Below are 21,122 nucleotides of genomic sequence, written 5' to 3'. Positions count from 1 at the left end.
ATTTTGTGCTTAAAACCTGAATTTTAGAATTGAGAAAGGAATATATACAAAAGGTAAAAATATTTGTTTATTATAAAAAGGAACATTTCTGTTTACTAAAAATGTCAAGTCAACTTTTCCTTAGCTAATTAACTATAAAAAAAAAAGACAATAAAGACTAAAATGATACTAAATTCAAACTTTAGAACCAAATATAAGAATAAGAAGCTTACATGTGCCGTAAGCTGAAGAGATCCCACGAAACTTCAGCAATCTTCTTTCCATAAAATTATTCTTTACATACTAATGAACCTATATATATATATATATATATAAAGATGGAACAACAAAAGATTGTTTAACTACCAAATCAGAGTGAGTGAGAAAGAGTAATTTACAAGGGCGAAATGGCTTGGAGACCAAAACTGAAAGCCAACCTTCATGCTTATAGGGACTCAGCAAACTGAGGGGCCTCCATATCTAGTTCTTGTCTCATCACACAGCTCATCAGCCACTCACTGTTAAATGTCCATATGCCTTCTTTTATAGCCATTAAAGCTTCCTCCACGTCTTCCTCGCACGCTACAAATATCGTTTCCGATACTCTACTAACTTTACCCAGCCCATTAATAACCTGAATTTTCAAGCACAAAAGATTCACCAAATAAGAAAAAGATGCATATGGTCAACCAAATCCTACACAAAAAGATTTAAATCTTATTTTGACCCCTAAACTTATTCTGGTCCATGAGCTCTAAAGGATATTCTATTTTGGTCTCTAACAATGTTCCATTTTAGTTTCGAGAGTCCAACATAGTTATTAAAATAAAATGTTTATTTTAGTTAGAACTTTAGTAAATTGATGGTGACTTCAAGTATGTATATTTATATTTTAACATAACAAATATCCAAATCACAAGTGTAGGAGATGAGTGTTGGATAGACAATATTAAATGACAAAATAATATATGAAAAGACCAGACCAAAATGATATCTATGAATTCAAATATATATTTTAAACATAGGCAAAATGAAATTAAACATATCAAGAACAAAGACAAGCCACACAATGCATCATTGCCACTAGAAAACTATTCCTGCATCATTAAAAACACGGATATATTTGTACACTGATACACAAAAGGGAACTCCAGATTTCGATCGAGAGAGAAGATCAAGAATTTCAACAAACTAGGTAAATAAAGAAACAAAGACGAATATATGATCCTAGTATGCCTCCTAATAGCGTATAATTTTTATATAACATGCTCAATTCCTAGAATCAGAATAAGCATAGATGTCGGCAGGTTTTGAGAACTTCAAATGAGCACTACATTTACACAGGAGGCTAACTATATTATAGTTGTTGAATTCGTAATACAGTGAATCAAACATGCTACACTGAACTTTGTTTACGAGGTAAAATTTGTTGAAAAACGGGAGAACTTACATTTCCACCGGCTGACTTGACTATCACGGAAAGAGTCTTCGGTGGTGGTTGAGCGTGAGCTGATATGCAAACATCATACCCTTCAAATAAAGCTCCAGGACGAGCTTTTGCTCTGAGAACTGCAGTTTTTAGGCTGGCTCTATATTTGGATGTGTAGTCGTCATCATTTAGTATGTATGGAAACTCGTCTGTAGATCAAAGAGTTACTAGATTACAAAAATTATGTAATTTGAAAAACGTAAGAAGAGGTAGAAAATATATGACGCTCGAATACTAGTAGGTTATTCTAACTCACCTACAAATCTGCCTTCCCGATAGCTTTCTTTTAACCAACTAGGGGAGACAATCCAGGCTCTGTGCAATTGCAATGAACTTTTAATTTTAGTTATAACAGTAATATTCATGAGCAAGAGCACAATGACACGCTTGAAGACACATGATAATACATATGCTCGAAAGTCATGGAGCTAAGAAACAAAGTTAGAACACTAGCTTGAAGAAGTAAAATTAGTACAAAAACACAATTTTTAGAAACCAAGAAATTCTATTACAATCAAATTAAGAATATTATTAGAATATTAAGTATATAAGTAATTAGCTAGGAAAGTCTTATGATGATTTGCTATAAATAGAGTGGATAGGAAAGAATGAGAGCGGGTATTGGTTTAGTTGGCCTAGGCTTGAGTGAGAGTGAGAGTGAGAGTATTCAATAAAGGAAAGGTCTAAATAGCTTGAAATAACTTGAAATATCTTGTAGTTCTTTTAGCTTCGAAATTTCAGTACTATTTCAATTGTTTATGTCCATAAAAAACACATCACTCACTATCGACTTTCAAAACTAGAGGTGTTTGACATTTCTCGTGCCTACCATTTCAGTAAAACGGGATACCACTAGTCCATCACGATAGGAACAAAGTCACTCGTAGATGCAACAAGTGGAGAATTTAAAACACCAAACAGACCGTAAGAGGGAAAGAAAAAGTATAATACAGTCCAACATAAGAATTGATATTGACACTTACAAATAAATAGGGATTAGAATAAGAAACTATTCCCTGAAAAATTTTGAAGGTTCAGAACAATTTGCAGCCTAAGCACAGGCCACATGTGCTTGGAATTGATAACTTTGACACAAATGAGATGTTAATTGGTTCTCAAAGGTCAAAATTTACGAGCATGAAACTACTAAAGAAGTATGTTTGTCTAAGGTTGCAAGACTAACCCCGAACAGAGAGCAGTGCAGAAATTGAGAGTTTTCCGGACTTTTCCTGTTATGACATGGGTGCTTGTACTCCCATCAGATGTAAGAGAGCCACCAAGTTCCTCAATCACCTGAATCAGAAAACAACTAAACATTAGCAAAGTCGCAATTTGGAATAAAAGAAAATTATAGATCAGTATTTAAAAATATATACATCTAATGCCATATAAAATAGATACAGAAACATAATAAAATTACAAAATCCATAAAATATACATGTGAACATGTGTCCCGAGGACAAATATTCATAATTCAAACAATGATATCAAAATATGTTGCAATTAAAAAACGGAGTTAACAACATAGTTAGTTTCAAGCTTCATTTGTCCAGCCTAGGTAGGGATATTAATTAATGTTATAAAAAATAAAGTTCAACTTCTACAGCTTCATTTGCTTGCATAGGATGCCATAACTAAAAAGTTCAAACACTTGCATCAGCTGTCTAATCAAGCAAAATGACTGGGCATGTAAACTAGTAGAAGCGATAAGCCAAATATGCCTCTTAAGGACTAAATGGATAGGTTCAATGACTAGGTATGGGACCTCTTAGCAGAAGTTCATTATGAGGGGAAACACGTGGAAGAAAATAAGTACTTGAGACAATATAGAGAATACTGAGGATATAAAACTTCAACACCATCAATTGGAAAGTTTCAGAAAAGGAACATGAACGATGAACGTTCAAGAAAGTTTATAAAATGGTATCATACCTTCACGAGCTGAGTTTTCTTAGCTTCATCAGCAATATTCATCAACATTATTCTAAATGATTTTCCTAACGTGTGAAGTCCTTTGCTAACGAGGTCCTCTGATGCCACATTAACACTTCCAATTTCTTCACAGAAATTTTGTGTATATTTACTGGTTGAAGGATTTTTAGGGGGAACACTAGCCAAAATCTCATGCTTTGAATTGGCTAATGAGCATGCTTGAGAGCAGGTATCACATCCATTACTTTCAGGAACAAAACTTCTGATAGAGTCTGGACGGGAATGTTGCAGATGGACTCCTTTTACTTTCTTTGACTTCAGTGAAGAAAGTGATGCTTCCCAAACTCTCTTTGCTCTCTGGGTAGAACAGGAACATTGTATCTCATCTAAATTACCAATATTCTTCGTTAATTCTGCATTACTAGCTGTCTTTCGGTTCTCTACTTCTGCAAAAAAAACTGGACCATTGCAATCAGGCACTGCGTCCTGGTTCTGAGAATCTGTTAGCAACAAACCAGGTTTTAGCCACCGTGACTACCAAAGGAAGGAAGGAAGGAAGGAAGAAAGAAAGAAAGAAAGGGGGAAAAAGCTTTAAAACGAAGAAGACAATCAGGTAGTGGACAAAAAATCAGACATAAATCTTAATTGATTAAGATAGATAAATCTTAATTGATTGAGATAGATTAAGCCCAATCTGCTTAATATCGTTGCCCCAAGATAGACACTTTTATATGTAGACATCCAATAGGTTTAAATGATAGCGGAATTAAAGAGGCACTTCTCGCCATTCTCTAGCACATTCATTATTCTTTAAAAAAAAATAATAATAAATAAACTTAACTTCCAAGCATACTTGCATACATACATTTCAACTAATCTAGCAAACCCTATTACATTTGGTTGCCAAAGACACTCGTAAGATATTAAATCTAAGTTGATGACCACAAAGACTTTAACTTATTTTCTCTAAGCCTTTTATTATTTACATTGGCATCTTCATGCTTACAACTTATTATGCATGTTAAGACTCATTCATGAACAAAATTGCTTAAATCAACCATTATGAGGCACTTAAATAATATATGAAAAATAATTTTCATGTACTATCCTACAGAACAATACCATGAATCTTGTTTTCTCCTCCAAGGGGCACCAAAGATGCAAACTCTTCAGGTTGGAAATTCAAATTCTCAGTGGTCTGCTGGTCAATTGCATTTGAAACCTTGCAACCTTGACTGGCGACACTAGTTCTTTTGGCAAGTTCATACGATATAGGGACATCAGGCTTTAATAGAGTACGTGACTTTGGCCTGTCTGCTGAACACGTTGAACTTCCCTGGTAAATGTGTGAAACCATGAGGGTAGAACCACCCGGAAAGCATAAAGCTCTACGAATGTCAGCTCTAACAGGTATTCTACGAGCTTTTCCCTTGGTGTCCACTTCTGCTATGGACAAAAAACCCTGCATTCACTTCAAATATTAGGCATTTTCCATATTCCATATAAACTAATATGCATTTCCAGACGATAAGTAAAAATTGTGTGATTCAAAATTTTATCAACAGAAAACAAATCCACGCCATGTTTATAGCAGATGTGTTCGATCACTATTACCTGTTTGGACCAAAACCCTTCGGATTCCTTGTCTCCCCAACAGAATATTGTGCGGATCCCAACACTTTGAAGTCTTTTTCTAAGTTCCATGTATAGTATGCGACAAAAACCCTGAAAGAGGCTAGTACAAAAAATGTAAGTTCCGAATCTCCAATGGATCCAATAGCAAAAGGAATTACTTTCCATTAATGATATTCAAAACTAAATAAAGTTAGAACCCTCCACCCCTGAGGTGAGGGGAGGTAGAGGGAGCGAAAGAGACCTTGTGTTGGTAAGCTGAACTGACAGCAGCAAGAGGAATCTCAGCATATTGCGTGTCAGCAGGAACTATTTGGTAGGTAATTGCAGCTATGATCTGTACAAAAAGAAATATACGGGAATTAGAAATCTTTAAAAAAAAAATAATAAATAACATATAAAATCCATTATTCTTTAACTAGAAGCAATTCATTCAGATATGTCATGTCAGCACATGAGATTTTATAACTCAACCATGTATGCAGAAGCATCAAAGATTTACCTTTTCAAACTCCATTGGCTACCAATGAGATGTACAACAAGAGATACAAATTTGAATAGAGGAACTTTCAGATATTTGGTGATCTAAGATGAATCAATATAAATGGTGATTGGTACATTCTGAACTTCATGGTGTATTAATAACAAGAGAAAACGAGGGCCAAGGATAATAAGAATCGATGCACAGCAAGCAAAAAAAATTGTATGAATTCTTAACAATACACAAGGTCATGACCTGGTTTTAAAAAATGGTTCCATAAAGAACGCACCCACGCAGGATTTTTGGAAATGGACTATTGACTATTGATATAATTGATATGACGATGATAATCGTGCTGACAAAACTGGGAGTACCAACAGTAAATGTGTCCGAGCTTACCGTTCCTGGATCAGCCTCAGATGTGGATTTCAACAGCAATGTACAATATTTCCTGCAGGAAGGAGAGATGATTGTCAAAAACATAAATAGTACAGCACGGCATCTAAGCATAAATCATCATTGATCACAAGTCATAATCATGCAATCAAAACTAGGAAAGGGTAAGGAAAAAATTCTGTACCCATTAGATACACATTTCTCCATAAAAGTTGATTGCTTCCCAGTATTTGCAGCATAGACCATTGCGGGCAGTTCCCTTTTGTATAATAATAATACTGCCTAAAAAATCAACATTGACGAGTTTAGAAGTGACCAAGAAAAGACTATTTAACTGTGTACCAGGATATAAATCAGAAGTACCAAACCAAATAATATTAATTAGCTTTGGAGATGAAATGTAAATCTGTTAACAATATAATTCTTTGAATAAGTTGCAACTCTTGGTAAAAAAGTGAAAATATAAGGATAAAAATATTGAAAGTTCCAAAGTACAATCTGAAAGCTGCCTAACTACACACTTAATTAGGACTTTCTTTTGATCAAGGCCAATTGGAATGTCTTTTCTTCCCTACATCTACAGTATTCTTTTGGGGGATTCAATTTCTGTTTCTTAACTAAACATGAAGAGGAAAGCAACGTTGTCAAATGGTAAATAATGAATCTATAATTGCAGCAAGCCAGAAGAGAATTATGTCTAATGCTCCAAGCTTTCGTTGAAATTTTAGGACGAAGCAAAGTGGGGGGTTTCCAATAGAATTCCTATAATTTGGTTATGTTTTATTTCGTTCACCTCATAATGTAAGACTAATCTTTTAAAGATTTAAACTCAGATTTTATCAAATGTATAAAACTTACACTTCTATACTTGACATGCTGAACAGCCTGAACTCTAATTAAACAAAAAAAAAAAATGCCACAACGCTTAGTTAACAGAACTTGAACAAAGTACTGCGGTATAATCTTTACTTTAATTAGTAGTCGTAACAAAGCAGCAGCCAATGAAGAACACCAACAACATAAGATAAGCGCAGATATGCACCTGAAGATAAGATTTGCTAACACTATCAAATTCATTCGGATTAACGAGCACAAACGAATACTCCCCCTGAGAGTGACATTTCTCTCCCATCCCTAAGCAAGGCCAAAATTAGAAAGAAATAAATCACGTCTATAAGGTCAGAATCCATACAGTTCAAGCATTAATTCTTATTACCTGTTTCATCGCATTCTGGGGGATTAGCATCAACAACATGCCCCTCTTTCCCCACTAGCACAAATCAACGAACAAAAAAATAAAGTCACAAACTAAAAAACCAGCATGAGAAACAATAACTTCATCTGAATTATCATAATCCTAATCCGAAAACGATAATCATAGTTAAGTAGATCCAATATTGAATCGGATTTTTCCACAGCGGCGAAACGAGAAACGAAAGAAGAAGCCACAAAATCATTCCGAGTATCCACAGAGGATGAGGAAGGCGTAGAAGCTTACCGATTGGGGTTAGAGAGCGACGTGGGGGTCTCTGCGTTCGCGCCATTGTTGCGGGTTTTCGCTTGGCTTCCTGTGGAAGTGTTGAAGAGGAGTAATTTATTTCATTTGGGCGGGAAGAAGGATACGTTCGTAAATAAAATAAATGAGCGGCGGCAAATTATTAGTATCGAGTTAACCTCCAAGCGTGGTAAATTTCGTGGGAGAGTTACCGCGCAAACTTGATCCAATTCAACTACTTTTGTTTTGATTATTTATTCAACTATTTATTTTTAATCAAAATAAAATATTGATATCTAAAATAACTTTTTTTCATTGAAAAATAAAATTAATATATATATATATATATAATTAAATTGCATGCTCTCTAAAACGTTTAGATATCCTCTAACATATTATCTGTATCATATATCATATGTCTTGTATATTAGATCATATTTGTTTGTATATTAGATCATATTTGTCTATAATGTTTGTACGTATAACTCTTTTACATGCTTTTCCGTGGGTGTGACCGTTCACCAAAATCATATCTACATCTCTATAACTAAAATGTAAAAAAAAACAACTAATCCGTACCGAAGTTATACGTTATTTATACTATGATGTTTCTTTCCTTGCTTACAAAGATACAATGTTACTTTCTTCGTTCTCGCTTACGTTTTCTAAAACATATTTTGCAAACGTAACTCGAGACTCCACATATGCCAACGTTGTCTGCAACGGCCAAAATTCTCACAATTGACTTGTTCACCGTGTTGAAACAAATGTTGTTACAACTCGAGACTCGAACATACATTGACGTTATCCGCAACGTTTGAATTTCTCACGGTTGACTTATTAAGTGTGTTGCACAATTACTATCCAACCACTGCAAGAATGCTACAAAAATGCTATTATGACAACGAGTTGGATATATACAAGAAAAAAAAAATATCATACAACGCCGACTCGGGTAGACTCTCTACTATGGTATGAATCTAACCCAACCCAAGTTAGCACAATCAGCCTCCCACATTTAACTAATTTTCTAAGGATTGAACAAAAAATGCTGCAAATACATCAACCCATCATCCAAACTCACGTATCTCCAACTCAATACACTCATCATTCCCACACTTACGCTTTCAATCCTGACCTCATCATTCTTTCCACCCTCCCCATTTTTACACACCCCCAGTTTCAGATCCGCCACTATGCCGCCGCTCACCTCCTTCGGGCAGCACCCCGCCGCCGGCAGCTCCTCCGAGAACCACCCATCCGCTCTCGGCGCCATTCCCACTCTTCCTCCACATTCAATCATTGTGAACACCGCCCTCCATCCTTCCAGCACCACGTTCCACACCACCTCCACCTCCCCTCCAGCTCCGATCACCACTGCCTCGTCGCCTTTGCTGACATTTATGTCGAATTTGAACAGCCCGTTTCGGTCCACCACTAGCTCGCCACCGTGCTTCACGATGGTGAACATGAGTTCGGGCACATCTACAAAATTTCATAAGGGTTGATTTCAATTCTCCAATTGGTTTTATAAACCCTATCAAATTTGATTTAAAATATAAATTTAGATAGAGCAATTAGATTTTTCTTTTATTTTTTAAAAATAATTAATTTGTAGTAGCTTGCATCATATTTAAATAGTACTTAATAATTTAAGAATTAAGCTAAGAGAATAAAAATGATTATTACCCTTTTCTTCCTTCGTGGCTCCGCCACCGACAATACAACCGTCAGCTTTGTCGGTGCCGGAGACGCTGATGACGAAGATGAGGTCGGAGAGGGAGAGGATGGGTTTCGAGGGAGCGGGGCGGCGACGAGCTGCAGCAGTGTGGCCGAGGCCAAAGAGGCGGCAGAAGGACAAGGGAGGTGACGCGGTGGCGGAGGAGGCGGCAAGGTTAGTGAGAGAAGGGAATTTGGCACTAAAAATTGGCTCCCAGAGATGGTTGGAGGCCATGGAAATGGACCAGGATTTGCAGACGCAGGAGGCGGTGGCGAGCGTTCTGGGGTCGAGGCGTTCGGCGACGAGAAGCAGCACCTCCCACGGCGGCGGGGATGGAGGAGGTTGAAGAGATTGCGCCATGAAGAGAGAAGGAGGAGAATGGATGTCGGTTTGATGAGGATTCGACTAATTTGATTATTTATAGAGTGGGGAGATTTGATTGGTGCAACGTGGAAGTCAAGGGTGCTATTGCATGGAATTCTTTTGCCACGTCATACAGAATGTTTGGGTGGGAGGTGATCTCGTCATTAGATTTGGTGTATTTTTTTTTTTTGTAACATTAAATTTCTCTTTTTTTTATTTTTCAGTCCTCAATTTCCAAAAAAATTATATTTTAATTATTATTATTTAAAACTAATTAAAAACTTTGAAAACATGATTTATGTTTATTTATTATGTAAAATTTGAAAGAATAATAATAAGAAGAAAATGGAAGTCGATGGTTCTTTTATTTCAAATAAATCTTAATTTTTTTTTTGTCTAATTTTTTAGGTATTTCTATTAAAAATTTCAAACAAATAGCAGTACTCCATACCTCTTAAATTATAATAGTATATTTAAACCTCTATAATAGTATATTTAAACTCTTAGAGGTGTTTATCCATCCGTTCTCATCTCTATTATGTTCTATAAGATTTGTTCGAATCGAGTCAACCTAAAATTATCCAACAAAGCCAAAACTCGGAACCAAATCTATTCGAGTTCAAAAAATTAACCCAACCCAACTCCTTTAATTCAAGTTGGGTGGGTTTGGGATGTCGGGTTCAATTACACCAGAGTTTAAGATGTCAAGGTTCTATGTATACCTCTCTATAAAACAACTAATTCTCCCTTGGAAGTGACTTTTAACAAATTTATAGTGTGGGCCCTTCTAGTTTCCATATTTTACATTTATTTCTACAAATAGCCCTAACAACTCAAAAATTGAAAGGGACTCCTCAACTTCTTTCATATTTTCTCTAGAGGACCAAATTTTGCTTGACCCATTAGTCTCAATGTGTCATTTTTTCTTCCCTAAATATAATAATATAAAAAAGTAGACAACGAAGACTCATCGGTCTCATTTAAAAGCTATTTCCTTTATTTTTACACTGTTTTTTGGGGACGCATAATGAGATGCACAATAATGAACAAGTGGGCGTTGCAGCAACTTTGCTTTATACACAAGTCACTTTGAACAGAAGATTTTAAAAAGAAAAAGAAAAAGAAAAAACTGCAGATTTGTTCTTGTGCTTATATCAACATGGTAAACCTGAAAATCCAAGCAAGCTGATCATGAAGGAAGATCTTGGGTCACCTTAAGGAAGTTCTTGGGTCCCTTCATTGAGAGAAGCTTGAATAAACTCCTCGAATTCAGCTTCCATGGTGCGGAGCTCTTCGTTGCCTTCAAGATCTAAGGCCAGTGGCAGAAATTCAGCAATGTCATAATCGTCTTCGCTATTCAAAGAGAAGTCGCTCTCTTCTTGGTGTTGGCTCAGCCAGTAGTCGTGGTACCATGTCGAGGTTGTGACCAGTTGCCACCATTGTGGAGAGAAATCCTCCACCTGGTAGGCGGCCGGGATGAAAAGCGGAGCGTTCGGGTTTAGCTTTGATCTTTCTTCGGATGCTAGAGACATTGTTTTGTAATGAAATTCTACGATTGCTGTTTACGGACCTTCAGAACCACAAACAAAATCAGCCAAACATTTAAAATCCACCAAACTAGGCAAATGTGTAAAGCTAGGGCGAACGTTTTCGTTCTTTGTTCTTCGAATTCGCTAAAATTGACCTCGCCAAGTCATGAACAAATCTGATCCAGTTATCTAGATCAATCAAATCAAAATATCACAAAACATAAAAGAAATCCCCGTTCGCTACGATTACATCAGATCGCAAAGAAATCAGCGCACAAAAACAGATAAATCGAAATCACACAGATAGCAGATCAAGAAATCAAAGAAACGCAACCGGATCTAAAGCAAAACCTAAGAGCGCAGATCAAACCAAAATTTCCCTCTCGTCTCGTTCTCCCAGAGCATTCTGGAGATCAAAACGGAAAAAGAAAAACAGAAAAGGATACGAAATATTTACCAGATCAACGAGAGAAAGGGGAATTCTGGATTGACCGAGTTGGAATTTGGGAAAAACAGTGAGAAATTTCGGAGTCTTATCCGTAGAGACGGACGGATTTCAATGAAGCCCTACGGTTACCGAAAGAGAAGCCGAGAGGGCTTTTTTATAGGTGGAAAAAAAGAATCTTTTATTTATTTATTTATTTATCTTTCTATTCAAATCTGGCGCGTGAATTTGATTAAAGCGCGTCGACGGTGTTGTTCCTTGACTTTGACGGATTGTTATCAGCGAGGAATTGGAACATGCCACGTTCGAAATTTGTCTGGTAACGACCGTACCTGAATTTCGTGGCTTAGATGTGTTTCAAATTTACTATTTTGCCCTTTTTTTAATAATTATATTGTGTGGGTGGAAAAGAAAAAATGTGGAGATTTACTGTTACTTATTTAGGGTGAAATTGCATCGTTTTTTAACGGTGTCATTTACTCTGGTTTAGATATGATTTTAGTTCATTTATTTACACCAGCTTTATTCGCCAGCACCACAATATTTAAATAATTTATTCTCTTAAATGCACAAATATCTTGGGAGCTATATAACTTGTCCTTAAACATTCTTATTAAATATTGAATCCCTAGTTCGGTTAGTTTAGTTGATTTTTTTGGATCCATTTTCGAAAGAATTTGTATTGATTTTTTTAAATATAAATATAGTGAATAATTATTATTTCAAAAGTTAAAAAAATTAATTATACGCTGACGGAAGGTGCATGGTTGTTATCCAACAATATCGCCGCAACTTCCAAGCAGGTATATAGGATTTTCCTATTATATTTTTATTGGAAAAAAAGTAGTAAATTTATTGGACCCATGTGCGTTATATTTTAGTTTACAATTATTGTAATTCTCTAAATTTTATTTTCATCACAAATATATATATATATTACCTAAAATTTGTGGTTATTATGGATAATATTTATATATTTTTAGGCTAAATTAATAAAAATACTCGTAATTTTTTTTAATTTTTAAAAATACCTTTAAACCGAACTTGTAACAATGTTTTTAAAAAAAATACTAATATTGAATTGAAAAATGTTTAAGAATATTAATTTTATTTTTGTAAATTCATAATTATATTTGAAATGGAACTATCATAATTTTTTAAAAATTATTGAGGATATTAATAAAAATTTTAAAAGTTTTATGATATTTTTAAAATTAAAATTTAAATAGATCGAAATAAATTTTATTTTAAATCTTATTCATAAAAAATATAAAAAATTTATATTATTTTAAAATTAAGTCATCAAACAAAAATTAAATTTTATAGTTAATAAAATTCTAAAAATTATAATTGGAAAGTTTGAATTTTGAATTTTAAAAAAAATAATAGAATAGAGTTTTCGGTCTAATTCAATTATATTTAATGGATTGTTATTTTTTGGAAAAAATATATTTAAATATTTTTATTGTCGACTATACACTTAAATTAATAATTAAAATTTTAAATATAAAATATTTTATAATTCTTTTGCTCTATTCCATTTCCTTTAGGCCATCTTCATCTTCTCTCGCAGTTCTCCTCCTTGTACTCTCAGATCCATCGGCGTCACCGCCAAATCTGACCGTCTCTTGGCCGCAGCCGGCCTTCGGTTTTTATCTTTTCGGTCAGCGGCGGCAGCCGGTGGCCTTGCTCGCTAAGCCCTCTCTTCACGCAGACCTTCACAGCTGGTTGCAAGCGTCGGCGATATCAATTGTAGATATGGTGGTTCCTCCCTCTCACCGCGTGCAGGTCTTGCTTGATTTCGAAATAGTTTCATCGATTTCAACCAATTATGAAATCGAATTACGAGGACCTGGCATTTTAGCTTACAGCTCATGTTTTGTTTCTCCGAACCAGTTTTTGCAATCATCATTGCTTAAATTATGTGTCCTTGATATGCTGCCTGAAACCATGGATAGAGTTCGACTGCATCGTTGTGTTTCTATTTTAGATTATTGCGTGAAGCGTTTTTTTTTCTAGGAAGATTTGTTCTGGATGGAAATGGTGATTGCAATATCGAGGATGAAATTTCTTTACTACATTTTTCTCAATATGCACCTGAACTTAATCTCCACTAATCTCGCGGGACAAGCACTTAACTCCACAACTAGCATTTAGTTGTTGCAAAACTCTTAAGATTTTAGTAGCTTGATAGGTGGCCACCGTCCAAAGTTCCTTTTACTCATTATACTTTCTATCATGTGCTACAATTAGCGATCATTAGGTCAATCCTACTGATTTGAATTTACTTCATACATTATAAGGGTAGCTACTTAATTTTGTAACTTATACGGGCACTACTAATTTTGATGTGCAGATTGTTGTAGTGTGGGAATACGTGATGGTACAGAGGGTATAATAATCGTGAGGTGAAAATGAAGGGGAAGTTTAGACTATGGTGGCCCAAGCAGCATTCACCATGTGAACTGTCGTCTTTTTGTCTGTTGTTTGGTTGGTTTGTTCCTTCTTTGGATTCCCTTGACGTTGTAGTGGCATTCACTTGTAGTGATGATTCACTGTCTCAACTTCAAGGCGACCTCGAGGTATAGCGTTCTTCTTCTACACTGTTGGTATAAGCTTTGTGCCATTTGTGCAGTTCATGTAATGAGAAATCTTATCAATTCATCATGATTTTGTAGAGTGGAATTGAAGTATCTAAATTTATTCATGATGATGTATGTGAGCGAATTATTATTAATGCTCATGTGAGGCAGTTGAGATATGGAAAGGAACAATTGAACTATAGAAATAAGGATGGAGAATTGGCGGTTATTTGATCAATATTCATCTTTTAGTTGCTTACATGTAGACAAGGGTGGGAACGTGTTGGGCAAAATTTTACATTCTACCTTTATAGTCTAAGACAAACTATGGGGGAAATTGCTCTCCTTCCTTCCTTCCTTCCTTCCTTCCTTCTTGGCCTCCCCCTCCATATTGATTATTTCTTTATCTCCAATCAACTTGGATGCATAGCTATGACATAAGTTAATGATGAACACACTAAGTAGCTGGACGTAATAAAGAAAAATTGTAATCGAGCACGTGGGGTGTTCAAGCCATATTTCACAAGAATTCATTGCTTTTCTTTTTGAAGGAATCAACTAGGTCATAGTCATGCAATTACTATAGGAGCTAATCTCTTCTGAGTCCCTGAAAGAACTTACAAGTATGGTTCATTATTATTTGGACCGCTCACTAATATTTTTCGTCATTTCATTTCTTATGACGGGAACGGGAATACATTTTTAACCGTTATTGTATTCTCAAAGAAAAGTCAAATGAATATATTATTATCGTCTTCCAGGAAGTCATCTGTAATACAAACAGGACCATGCCTGCAATTTTGCGTGATAAGTCAGTGTTTTCTCTACTTGGTCAGTCTGCTCCAAAAGGTTGTAATGGAATTTCTTCAAGCGACAGAATTGATGTATTGAATGGAGAAAAAGGTTTTTGTTGTCACCATGAATGCTGGATGAATAGAGACGGTAATGTCACAGGCAGCTGTAGTAGATCCACTGCTCAATGCCGTTATTTAGGTGGGTTGTCAGAGCAATGTAGGCGAGTCTGTAGTAGGAGCAGTAATTTGGTGTTCTTGATATTTGATTCTGATAAGAAGCATGGAAAGTCAGAACTATTTTGGATTCCTAAATTGGACTACCTTTGTTGGAATGGGCAGAAAGTGTCTAATTGTGATGTCCACGTATGTAAGTCATGATTAATCAAGGTTTCTTTTGATTTGTTCCAAATCTTTTAACTGTTAAATCTTGGTTAACTGTCTGGTTTGAAATTATGTAGGTCGTATTCTATGATCCTCCTTTATATAACCACCATTATTTCTCTTTGCAACCTTCCAATTCATACGAGCAAGAAAATTCATCTTTCAAGAAACCAAAATGGGTTGATGAACTTCAGCAAAAGGAATCAAGTTTTGACTTGGTAATGGAAAATTTAAGGATTCCCGTTTTCAGGCTAGCAGAATAGTGGTTTCTTATATGCCTATTTACCATGTACAGGATACAGTCATTTTGGCTATCAATTGTGCGGCAGCTGCTAAAAGACCACTTGAAAGACACTTGCATGCTAAAAGCTCTCTTCAGTTTTCCATCGTTGACAGGTATTTCTCTTTTGGCTTTGATTCTGGAAACTGAACTCTAAATATTTACCTTTTTTTTTTTTAAATTTTTGAACAAGAAACCAAATTCTATCAATATTTACTTGAACTGTTTGATGTTCAGCACTTTCTCTTTGCAGGTGTTATTCATTCATGTGGAGTCTTCTGGCTGTGTCTATTGCTTCACTTTCTACTCTCTTCTACATGACTTTTCAGTTTTCTTATAAACTTCATAGTCTTGGACTACAATTATGGACGTCTGATGTAGTCTCAAAAATTTTCATGACCTCATACAATAATGCCCATATTCGGTGTTGTCAAATTTTGTATTGGCCAATTATACTTCAAGAGCGCGGCGTGGGGTAAGAAATTCTATTTGGATGTCTTTCCTGGCTCTATTAATTTTCTTTGTTGTGGGGTTTTCATTTTCATAAACAATGAACTGTTTTTTCTTTTTATCTTCTACTTGTTTCGGAAGGTTCCTATCAAATGTTGAATATGAGGACAAAGTTGCTTTACAGAGGCATTCAATGTGGTCAAGCATAGCTGCTGATATTTTCCTGGGAAATGTGGTTGGTGTGGCATTGTTATGTTATGCAGATTCTGCTTGTTCATTGATTGTTAACCTTGCTAGGGATGTCACAAATAACATATTGCGTACGGGTTGTGTGTGGTTGATGGGAGTCCCTGCAGGTTTCAAGTTGAACATAGAATTGACTGGAGTTCTTGGCATTGTATCTCTCAATGCAATCCAAATTTGGTCTACGGTTTGGTTCTTTTTTAGTTTTATATTTATTTATGTTGTTAAAGCGCTTGCTATATCGGGGATTCTTTTCGGAGGGACATTGCCTGCTGCATTTACCTCAGATCTGATCTCAGTTGCAAGTTGCCATGTGTCAACTCTTCATTGGTTTTTCTCCCTCATATATTCATCACAGATTCAAGCATTAGCAGCTTTATGGCGCCTTTTTAGGTAACTCCTTTTTGAGACCCATTCTAATTGGGCCTAGCCGTTCTGTTTATCATGAAATTGTAGCTAGTTATAATTTAAACTGACACAAGTTTATTACATTACAAGCATGATGGGATGATACGTAGTGTGGCCTAAAATCAGTATACTCTTACATATATGTTTAGAGTAGCTTAAAAAACTTCTATGCCTTGGTTTGATAGTCTTCATAGTTTTCTCTTCTGTGTTCTTCTGGAGAAGGGTGATGGCTGGGGAGGTGTAGCCTACCACAACAATATCAAAAAGCTCTTTTGACGCTTGAAACTATCTGAATGTAGATTCATTAGATATTTGCATGCAGGCTTTCAATTGTTTGCTGGTTTTTGAAAGTTATGGCGGTGCATTTAAAACTAGAAATTTAAAGCCATTCGGCTCTTCCCCATACTTTTTGCAGGTGTTTTTAGTGGAGCCTTGAATTAAAATTTTCGTAGATGCTTTCTTATCAATTACAGAGAGGCTTGACACAGATTCAAACTTTTGCCATAAATATATACTTCTTTTGTATTGGGAGAAGCCGATTGCATTTGATATGGAGAAAAGGAGAAACTGATGAAGTCTCAAAAGAGCCTTGAATTAAAATTTTCAAAAGATGCTTTCTTATCGATTCTGACAGAGTTTCAAACTTATCCCATAAATACATATTTTTTGAATTGGGAGAATCAGATTGCATTTGAAAAGGAGAACTTGGTGGAGAGTTTGAAGTTTCAAAAGAGTGTAATATTAGTAATCGACTTGAAAAACTTTCACCTCTAAACAAAGCGTCCTTCCTTCAATGCCCAGACATCTGAGTGAGAATATAGAGACATAGCAGGTGTAACTTAGAATGGGGTGTAAGGAATATAATGCCTTAAGCAATGATGGGAATAAGCATGTGCGATCCAATCTCTAAGTACATCTTATTCTTTTTTCTTCTTAGCATCTGAACTTAACTAATACATTGTTGAATATCAGTTTCAGACTTGTTGAATTTTCTCCTAGTTATTCGTAATGTATCTGAATCTCTTTGCAGGGGTCAAAAACAGAATCCTCTTCGGAAGAGAATAGATAGTTATGACTACATTGTGAAGCAACATGTTGTTGGATCGCTAATTTTTACACCACTATTACTTCTTTTACCCACGACTTCCGTCTTCTATGTCTTCTTTACCATTCTGAATACATCTATCAGCTTCATCAAATTGCTAATTGAAGTTATAATTTCCGCTATTCATGCTACACCCTATGCCAAAATTTACCTTTGGTTGGTGAAGCGGAAAAGATTTCCGTCTGGGATATGGTTTGAAATCATTTCTTGTCACATTAATTCCACGGACTGTCCAGACAAAAACTTCTCTGAAAGCTTCGATTTACCGACTAAGATCTTGGAGCGGAGCGAGGAGGTGGTTGTGGGAAGATCTTCAGTTTTGGTTTCATGCCTTCACAGCAACTTAATGGGCATAGGTCAGTTCTCTATCATAAACTGGACTTTTTGGTGATCCTAAGAGATGAGAAACATAGGCAGGCTGATTTTTTAACTGTGTGCATAAGATAAAAAGATCCTCTCAATATAACTATTTATAGAGATCTTATTGTACTTATTTCAGAGTAAATTCTGCTTGTGTGAACATTGTATGGTTATTTTTATTCTTATAAATATAGTTTTCTTTCATTACATATGGATTCTCAGTTTTAAACAAGTGAAGAAAAGGCTCTCAGTTAAGTCCTTTAATTTTAAAAAGTTTTGACTACAGCCTTTAGCAGATCAACAACTATCAAAACATGTAGTTGCCACATCAAGTTATGGCAAGGGGCTACTTTGAAATAATTCAGAAGTTATCTGATGAATGAGAAAGAATACATTGAAATACCTTAGGCAATGTTTACAAAATATGTTTCATTCTTTTATTTGATAATATGATACTGTGATGTTAGGAGAACTGGTCCTGCCTCACTACAGAAATATTTTCTCTGGCTTCTCCCAGTCGGTACTAGCTTCTACTTTTCACGGAGTACTGACAGGAACAAGGTAAATAAACTGCTTCTATTCATTGAGTTACACATCTTACTCCAACCCAGGTTTAAAATGCTGATCTTGATAGAAATGTCAAAGTCTCGACTTTATGAAAATGACAAAGTTTCGATTTTATGGAAATGTTGATGGAGATATTGATAAAATGGCGATGTGAATAGATATTATACTATGATTTTAACAACAAAAAAATTAAAAAAAAAAAAGTAATTAACAAATGGACATTTTACAAATGAGTTAAAATACTTATTATTAGTATTATATTTATATTAGTTACATTTTGTTGCTACTTTTTTAATGTTCATATCGATTCACACTCCTTGGACATGTGGTAATATCGGTAGAAATTTAATACTATGGATGATTTAACTACTACCTGTCTTGCTTCTGCAGAACGACATCGACACTGAAGGCTGGCCTTCCTTCACCGTTGCCATGGATGTGTATACCATACAGAAAGTATTGGCATCTATGCCATGATTCCATACTCACATGCAGGCAGCTGCCGCCTTGTGCTTCATGATCTGAGCATGCTAAATCCTAGTTTTTAGAATTTCTTTTGTTGAAGTCGAAGCTTGGAATCCGAATGGTCATTGGGGTATGTCTAAAATACAGAGGGTATCAAGTTGCTTGGAATGCGCTCAGATTTCTCCTTGTATTGGCCTTATGCTTTATCTTTTGGACGCTGACAACGAGCAATGGTATGATTCAGGAGCTGCAGGTTCCTACTCACTTTATCTTCCACCTCTAATTTTTTGTTATTACTTTCATTCTGACTGTCACCGTTATAAAATTTATTTACCCTCATAGATTTAGGGCTCTTTATTCATGGATTTGATGAACTTCTTATGTAGCTGGATTTGTATAGGTTGTATTCACATATTGAATAGAAAAATTAGTTTAAAAGTCTAGATTTGTATGGTTGGCGTTTGGTCTGTTGGTATGTTAATAAGCACGGACAAATTTTGGCTAGCACTCGTCTGTTCGGTACTAGATGTTGGACACTTACTAAACGACACTAGTTGTACAAAGTTAATATATAGTTGTACAAAGTACTCATCAAGCAAATTAAATGAACACATGATACTATAAGAAACATATATATGTACTTTTTGTGTATGAAATACATTTTTAAGCATATAAATGCATAAAATTTAATCTATTAACTTTGAAGGTTCTTATATAAAAATGATGTATATTTTAATAAACATGACAGTATATGATGTGTTCGTTTCATATCATTGTGTTCAAGTTATGTCTCTCTCCACACATCGTCACTCCAAAACCCTAAATTCTAATTTGGTCTCTAAAACGATTCAGTTTAGTCTTAAAATTGATTTGATAATGGTCACGTTTATTTAACTCAAGATTCTTTCCAGAAAGAAAAATAAGAACAAAAATTAATTAAACAAATTGGAGTGGACACTATCAAAGACATAGACAACATGTACCAAAGTCGACATACATTATTTTAATGTTGAGTTCATCAATTATTATTAACAAATTAATCTAATAAGTAGTATATACTATTGAAGAACATAATTAAGAATATTGGGTAAAAATGAATTTATACTTACCTTATCCCCACACAAGTTATCTCTCTCTTTCTTCTCATTTTTCCTTTCCTGTTTGTGCCAACTGTCGTGTGGTGAGCATCCAGCATGCTCACACCACACCACATTCGCTCGCCTAAGCACCGCCTGTTGTCGCCAAACAGTCCACCTTGGCACCGCATTGACGCCGCTCGCCGCTTAACCACAGAGGATGAGGCTCCGTACGGGAGCCAGCAGCTTACATGCACGTCTGCCACCGCTCTGCACGTCATTGACTGCCTTGCTTCGGCGTCACCTTGTGTGGGGCTTTCATCCAATCAAGGACACTAAATTTTTGGAGGTTGAACGTGCTGCCCAACAAGATTTATCAACCTTTTTAGATGAATTAGGATAGAACCCCACTGGTCTTTATGATTTCCATTTTGATTAACATCAAATTATCAACATGTAATTACACTTGTGTTGCCGATGATGAGATAAACTAGGCCTCATGAAAATTAGTTGCCCATTCTTAAGCAAACCAGAGACCCATTTGAAACAGAGTGGTAGGCATGTTTGATCAGAAGAGAAATTAATGATAACCTTCACTCTGAAGCTGAAGATGAAGAAAGGAAGTGCAGGTCTGTGCGAGGCATTTCATCAAACAGGTAAGGAGCATAAAGTGCAGTGGAAATTATCCACGATTCACATAACTCTGCATCTTATCTCAATCGGGAAAATTGATTTTTAACGCACTAATTCAAACATAAATTCATCCCAAAATCTCAATAAACACAGAAGAAAGAACGCAGATACTTCTATCATTTAACCCTAAACCTCCAAACCACCCAAACATCTGAAATTCCACGCACAAAACCAGTGGTTTCTTCCATCACAGCCCACATTTCAGATTCAAAAGTCAAAAAGAAGAAACAAAAATAAAAAGAGAGGAGCAAAATAAA

General features: G+C 35.5%; 4 protein-coding genes and 1 long non-coding RNA gene across 8 annotated transcripts; 1 reads left to right on the top strand and 4 right to left on the bottom strand.

Annotated features, from left to right (window-relative positions):
* Window positions 1-233: 233 nt before the first annotated feature.
* On the bottom strand, window positions 234-7,516 carry LOC111465956. Of its 2 annotated transcripts, none has more exons than XM_023110457.1 (13): window positions 7,408-7,516; window positions 7,126-7,179; window positions 6,952-7,043; window positions 6,094-6,191; window positions 5,913-5,964; window positions 5,277-5,369; window positions 5,015-5,125; window positions 4,523-4,862; window positions 3,401-3,858; window positions 2,652-2,761; window positions 1,725-1,783; window positions 1,430-1,617; window positions 234-613 (listed from the first exon to the last, which is right to left on the bottom strand). In XM_023110457.1, the coding sequence occupies exons 1-13, from the start codon at window positions 7,451-7,453 to the stop codon at window positions 425-427; spliced, it is 1,890 nt and encodes a 629-aa protein (XP_022966225.1). In that variant the 5' UTR covers window positions 7,454-7,516; the 3' UTR covers window positions 234-424. The 2 variants fall into 2 exon arrangements, with proteins under 2 accessions (XP_022966225.1, XP_022966224.1); XM_023110456.1 differs by having other exon boundaries at window positions 3,401-3,900; window positions 7,408-7,515.
* A 538-nt stretch (window positions 7,517-8,054) lies between these two features.
* On the bottom strand, window positions 8,055-9,592 carry LOC111466077 (probable F-box protein At5g04010). The gene is made up of 2 exons (XM_023110654.1): window positions 9,094-9,592; window positions 8,055-8,889 (listed from the first exon to the last, which is right to left on the bottom strand). Exons 1-2 carry the CDS (start codon window positions 9,482-9,484, stop codon window positions 8,435-8,437), a joined length of 846 nt encoding a protein of 281 aa, XP_022966422.1. The 5' UTR covers window positions 9,485-9,592; the 3' UTR covers window positions 8,055-8,434.
* An 848-nt stretch (window positions 9,593-10,440) lies between these two features.
* On the bottom strand, window positions 10,441-11,057 carry LOC111466133 (protein EARLY RESPONSIVE TO DEHYDRATION 15-like). Its single transcript, XM_023110731.1, has one exon. The coding sequence runs from the start codon at window positions 11,017-11,019 to the stop codon at window positions 10,702-10,704; it is 318 nt and encodes a 105-aa protein (XP_022966499.1). The 5' UTR covers window positions 11,020-11,057; the 3' UTR covers window positions 10,441-10,701.
* A 71-nt stretch (window positions 11,058-11,128) lies between these two features.
* LOC111466145 lies at window positions 11,129-11,601 on the bottom strand. The gene is made up of 2 exons (XR_002714321.1): window positions 11,474-11,601; window positions 11,129-11,205 (listed from the first exon to the last, which is right to left on the bottom strand). It is a non-coding gene; the product is annotated as an uncharacterized LOC111466145 (long non-coding RNA).
* A 1,390-nt stretch (window positions 11,602-12,991) lies between these two features.
* Window positions 12,992-19,602, top strand: LOC111465943 (N-acetylglucosaminyl-phosphatidylinositol biosynthetic protein gpi1). Of its 3 annotated transcripts, XM_023110426.1 has the most exons (10): window positions 12,992-13,249; window positions 13,818-14,043; window positions 14,805-15,200; window positions 15,296-15,436; window positions 15,514-15,614; window positions 15,752-15,973; window positions 16,090-16,584; window positions 17,630-18,060; window positions 18,532-18,625; window positions 19,022-19,602. In XM_023110426.1, exons 2-10 carry the CDS (start codon window positions 13,876-13,878, stop codon window positions 19,149-19,151), a joined length of 2,178 nt encoding a protein of 725 aa, XP_022966194.1. In that variant the 5' UTR covers window positions 12,992-13,249; window positions 13,818-13,875; the 3' UTR covers window positions 19,152-19,602. The 3 variants fall into 3 exon arrangements, with proteins under 3 accessions (XP_022966194.1, XP_022966195.1, XP_022966196.1); XM_023110427.1 differs by lacking the exon at window positions 12,992-13,249 and having other exon boundaries at window positions 13,863-14,043; window positions 14,921-15,200; XM_023110428.1 differs by lacking the exons at window positions 12,992-13,249; window positions 13,818-14,043 and having other exon boundaries at window positions 15,186-15,204.
* The last annotated feature ends 1,520 nt before the right edge of the window (window positions 19,603-21,122 follow it).

The sequence above is a fragment of the Cucurbita maxima genome, unplaced genomic scaffold, assembly GCF_002738345.1.
Source record: "Cucurbita maxima cultivar Rimu unplaced genomic scaffold, Cmax_1.0 Cma_Scf00030, whole genome shotgun sequence".
Taxonomy (NCBI): Eukaryota; Viridiplantae; Streptophyta; class Magnoliopsida; order Cucurbitales; family Cucurbitaceae; genus Cucurbita; species Cucurbita maxima.
Note: the sequence above shows the minus strand (reverse complement) of the source record. Positions and strands in the feature narration are given on the sequence as shown.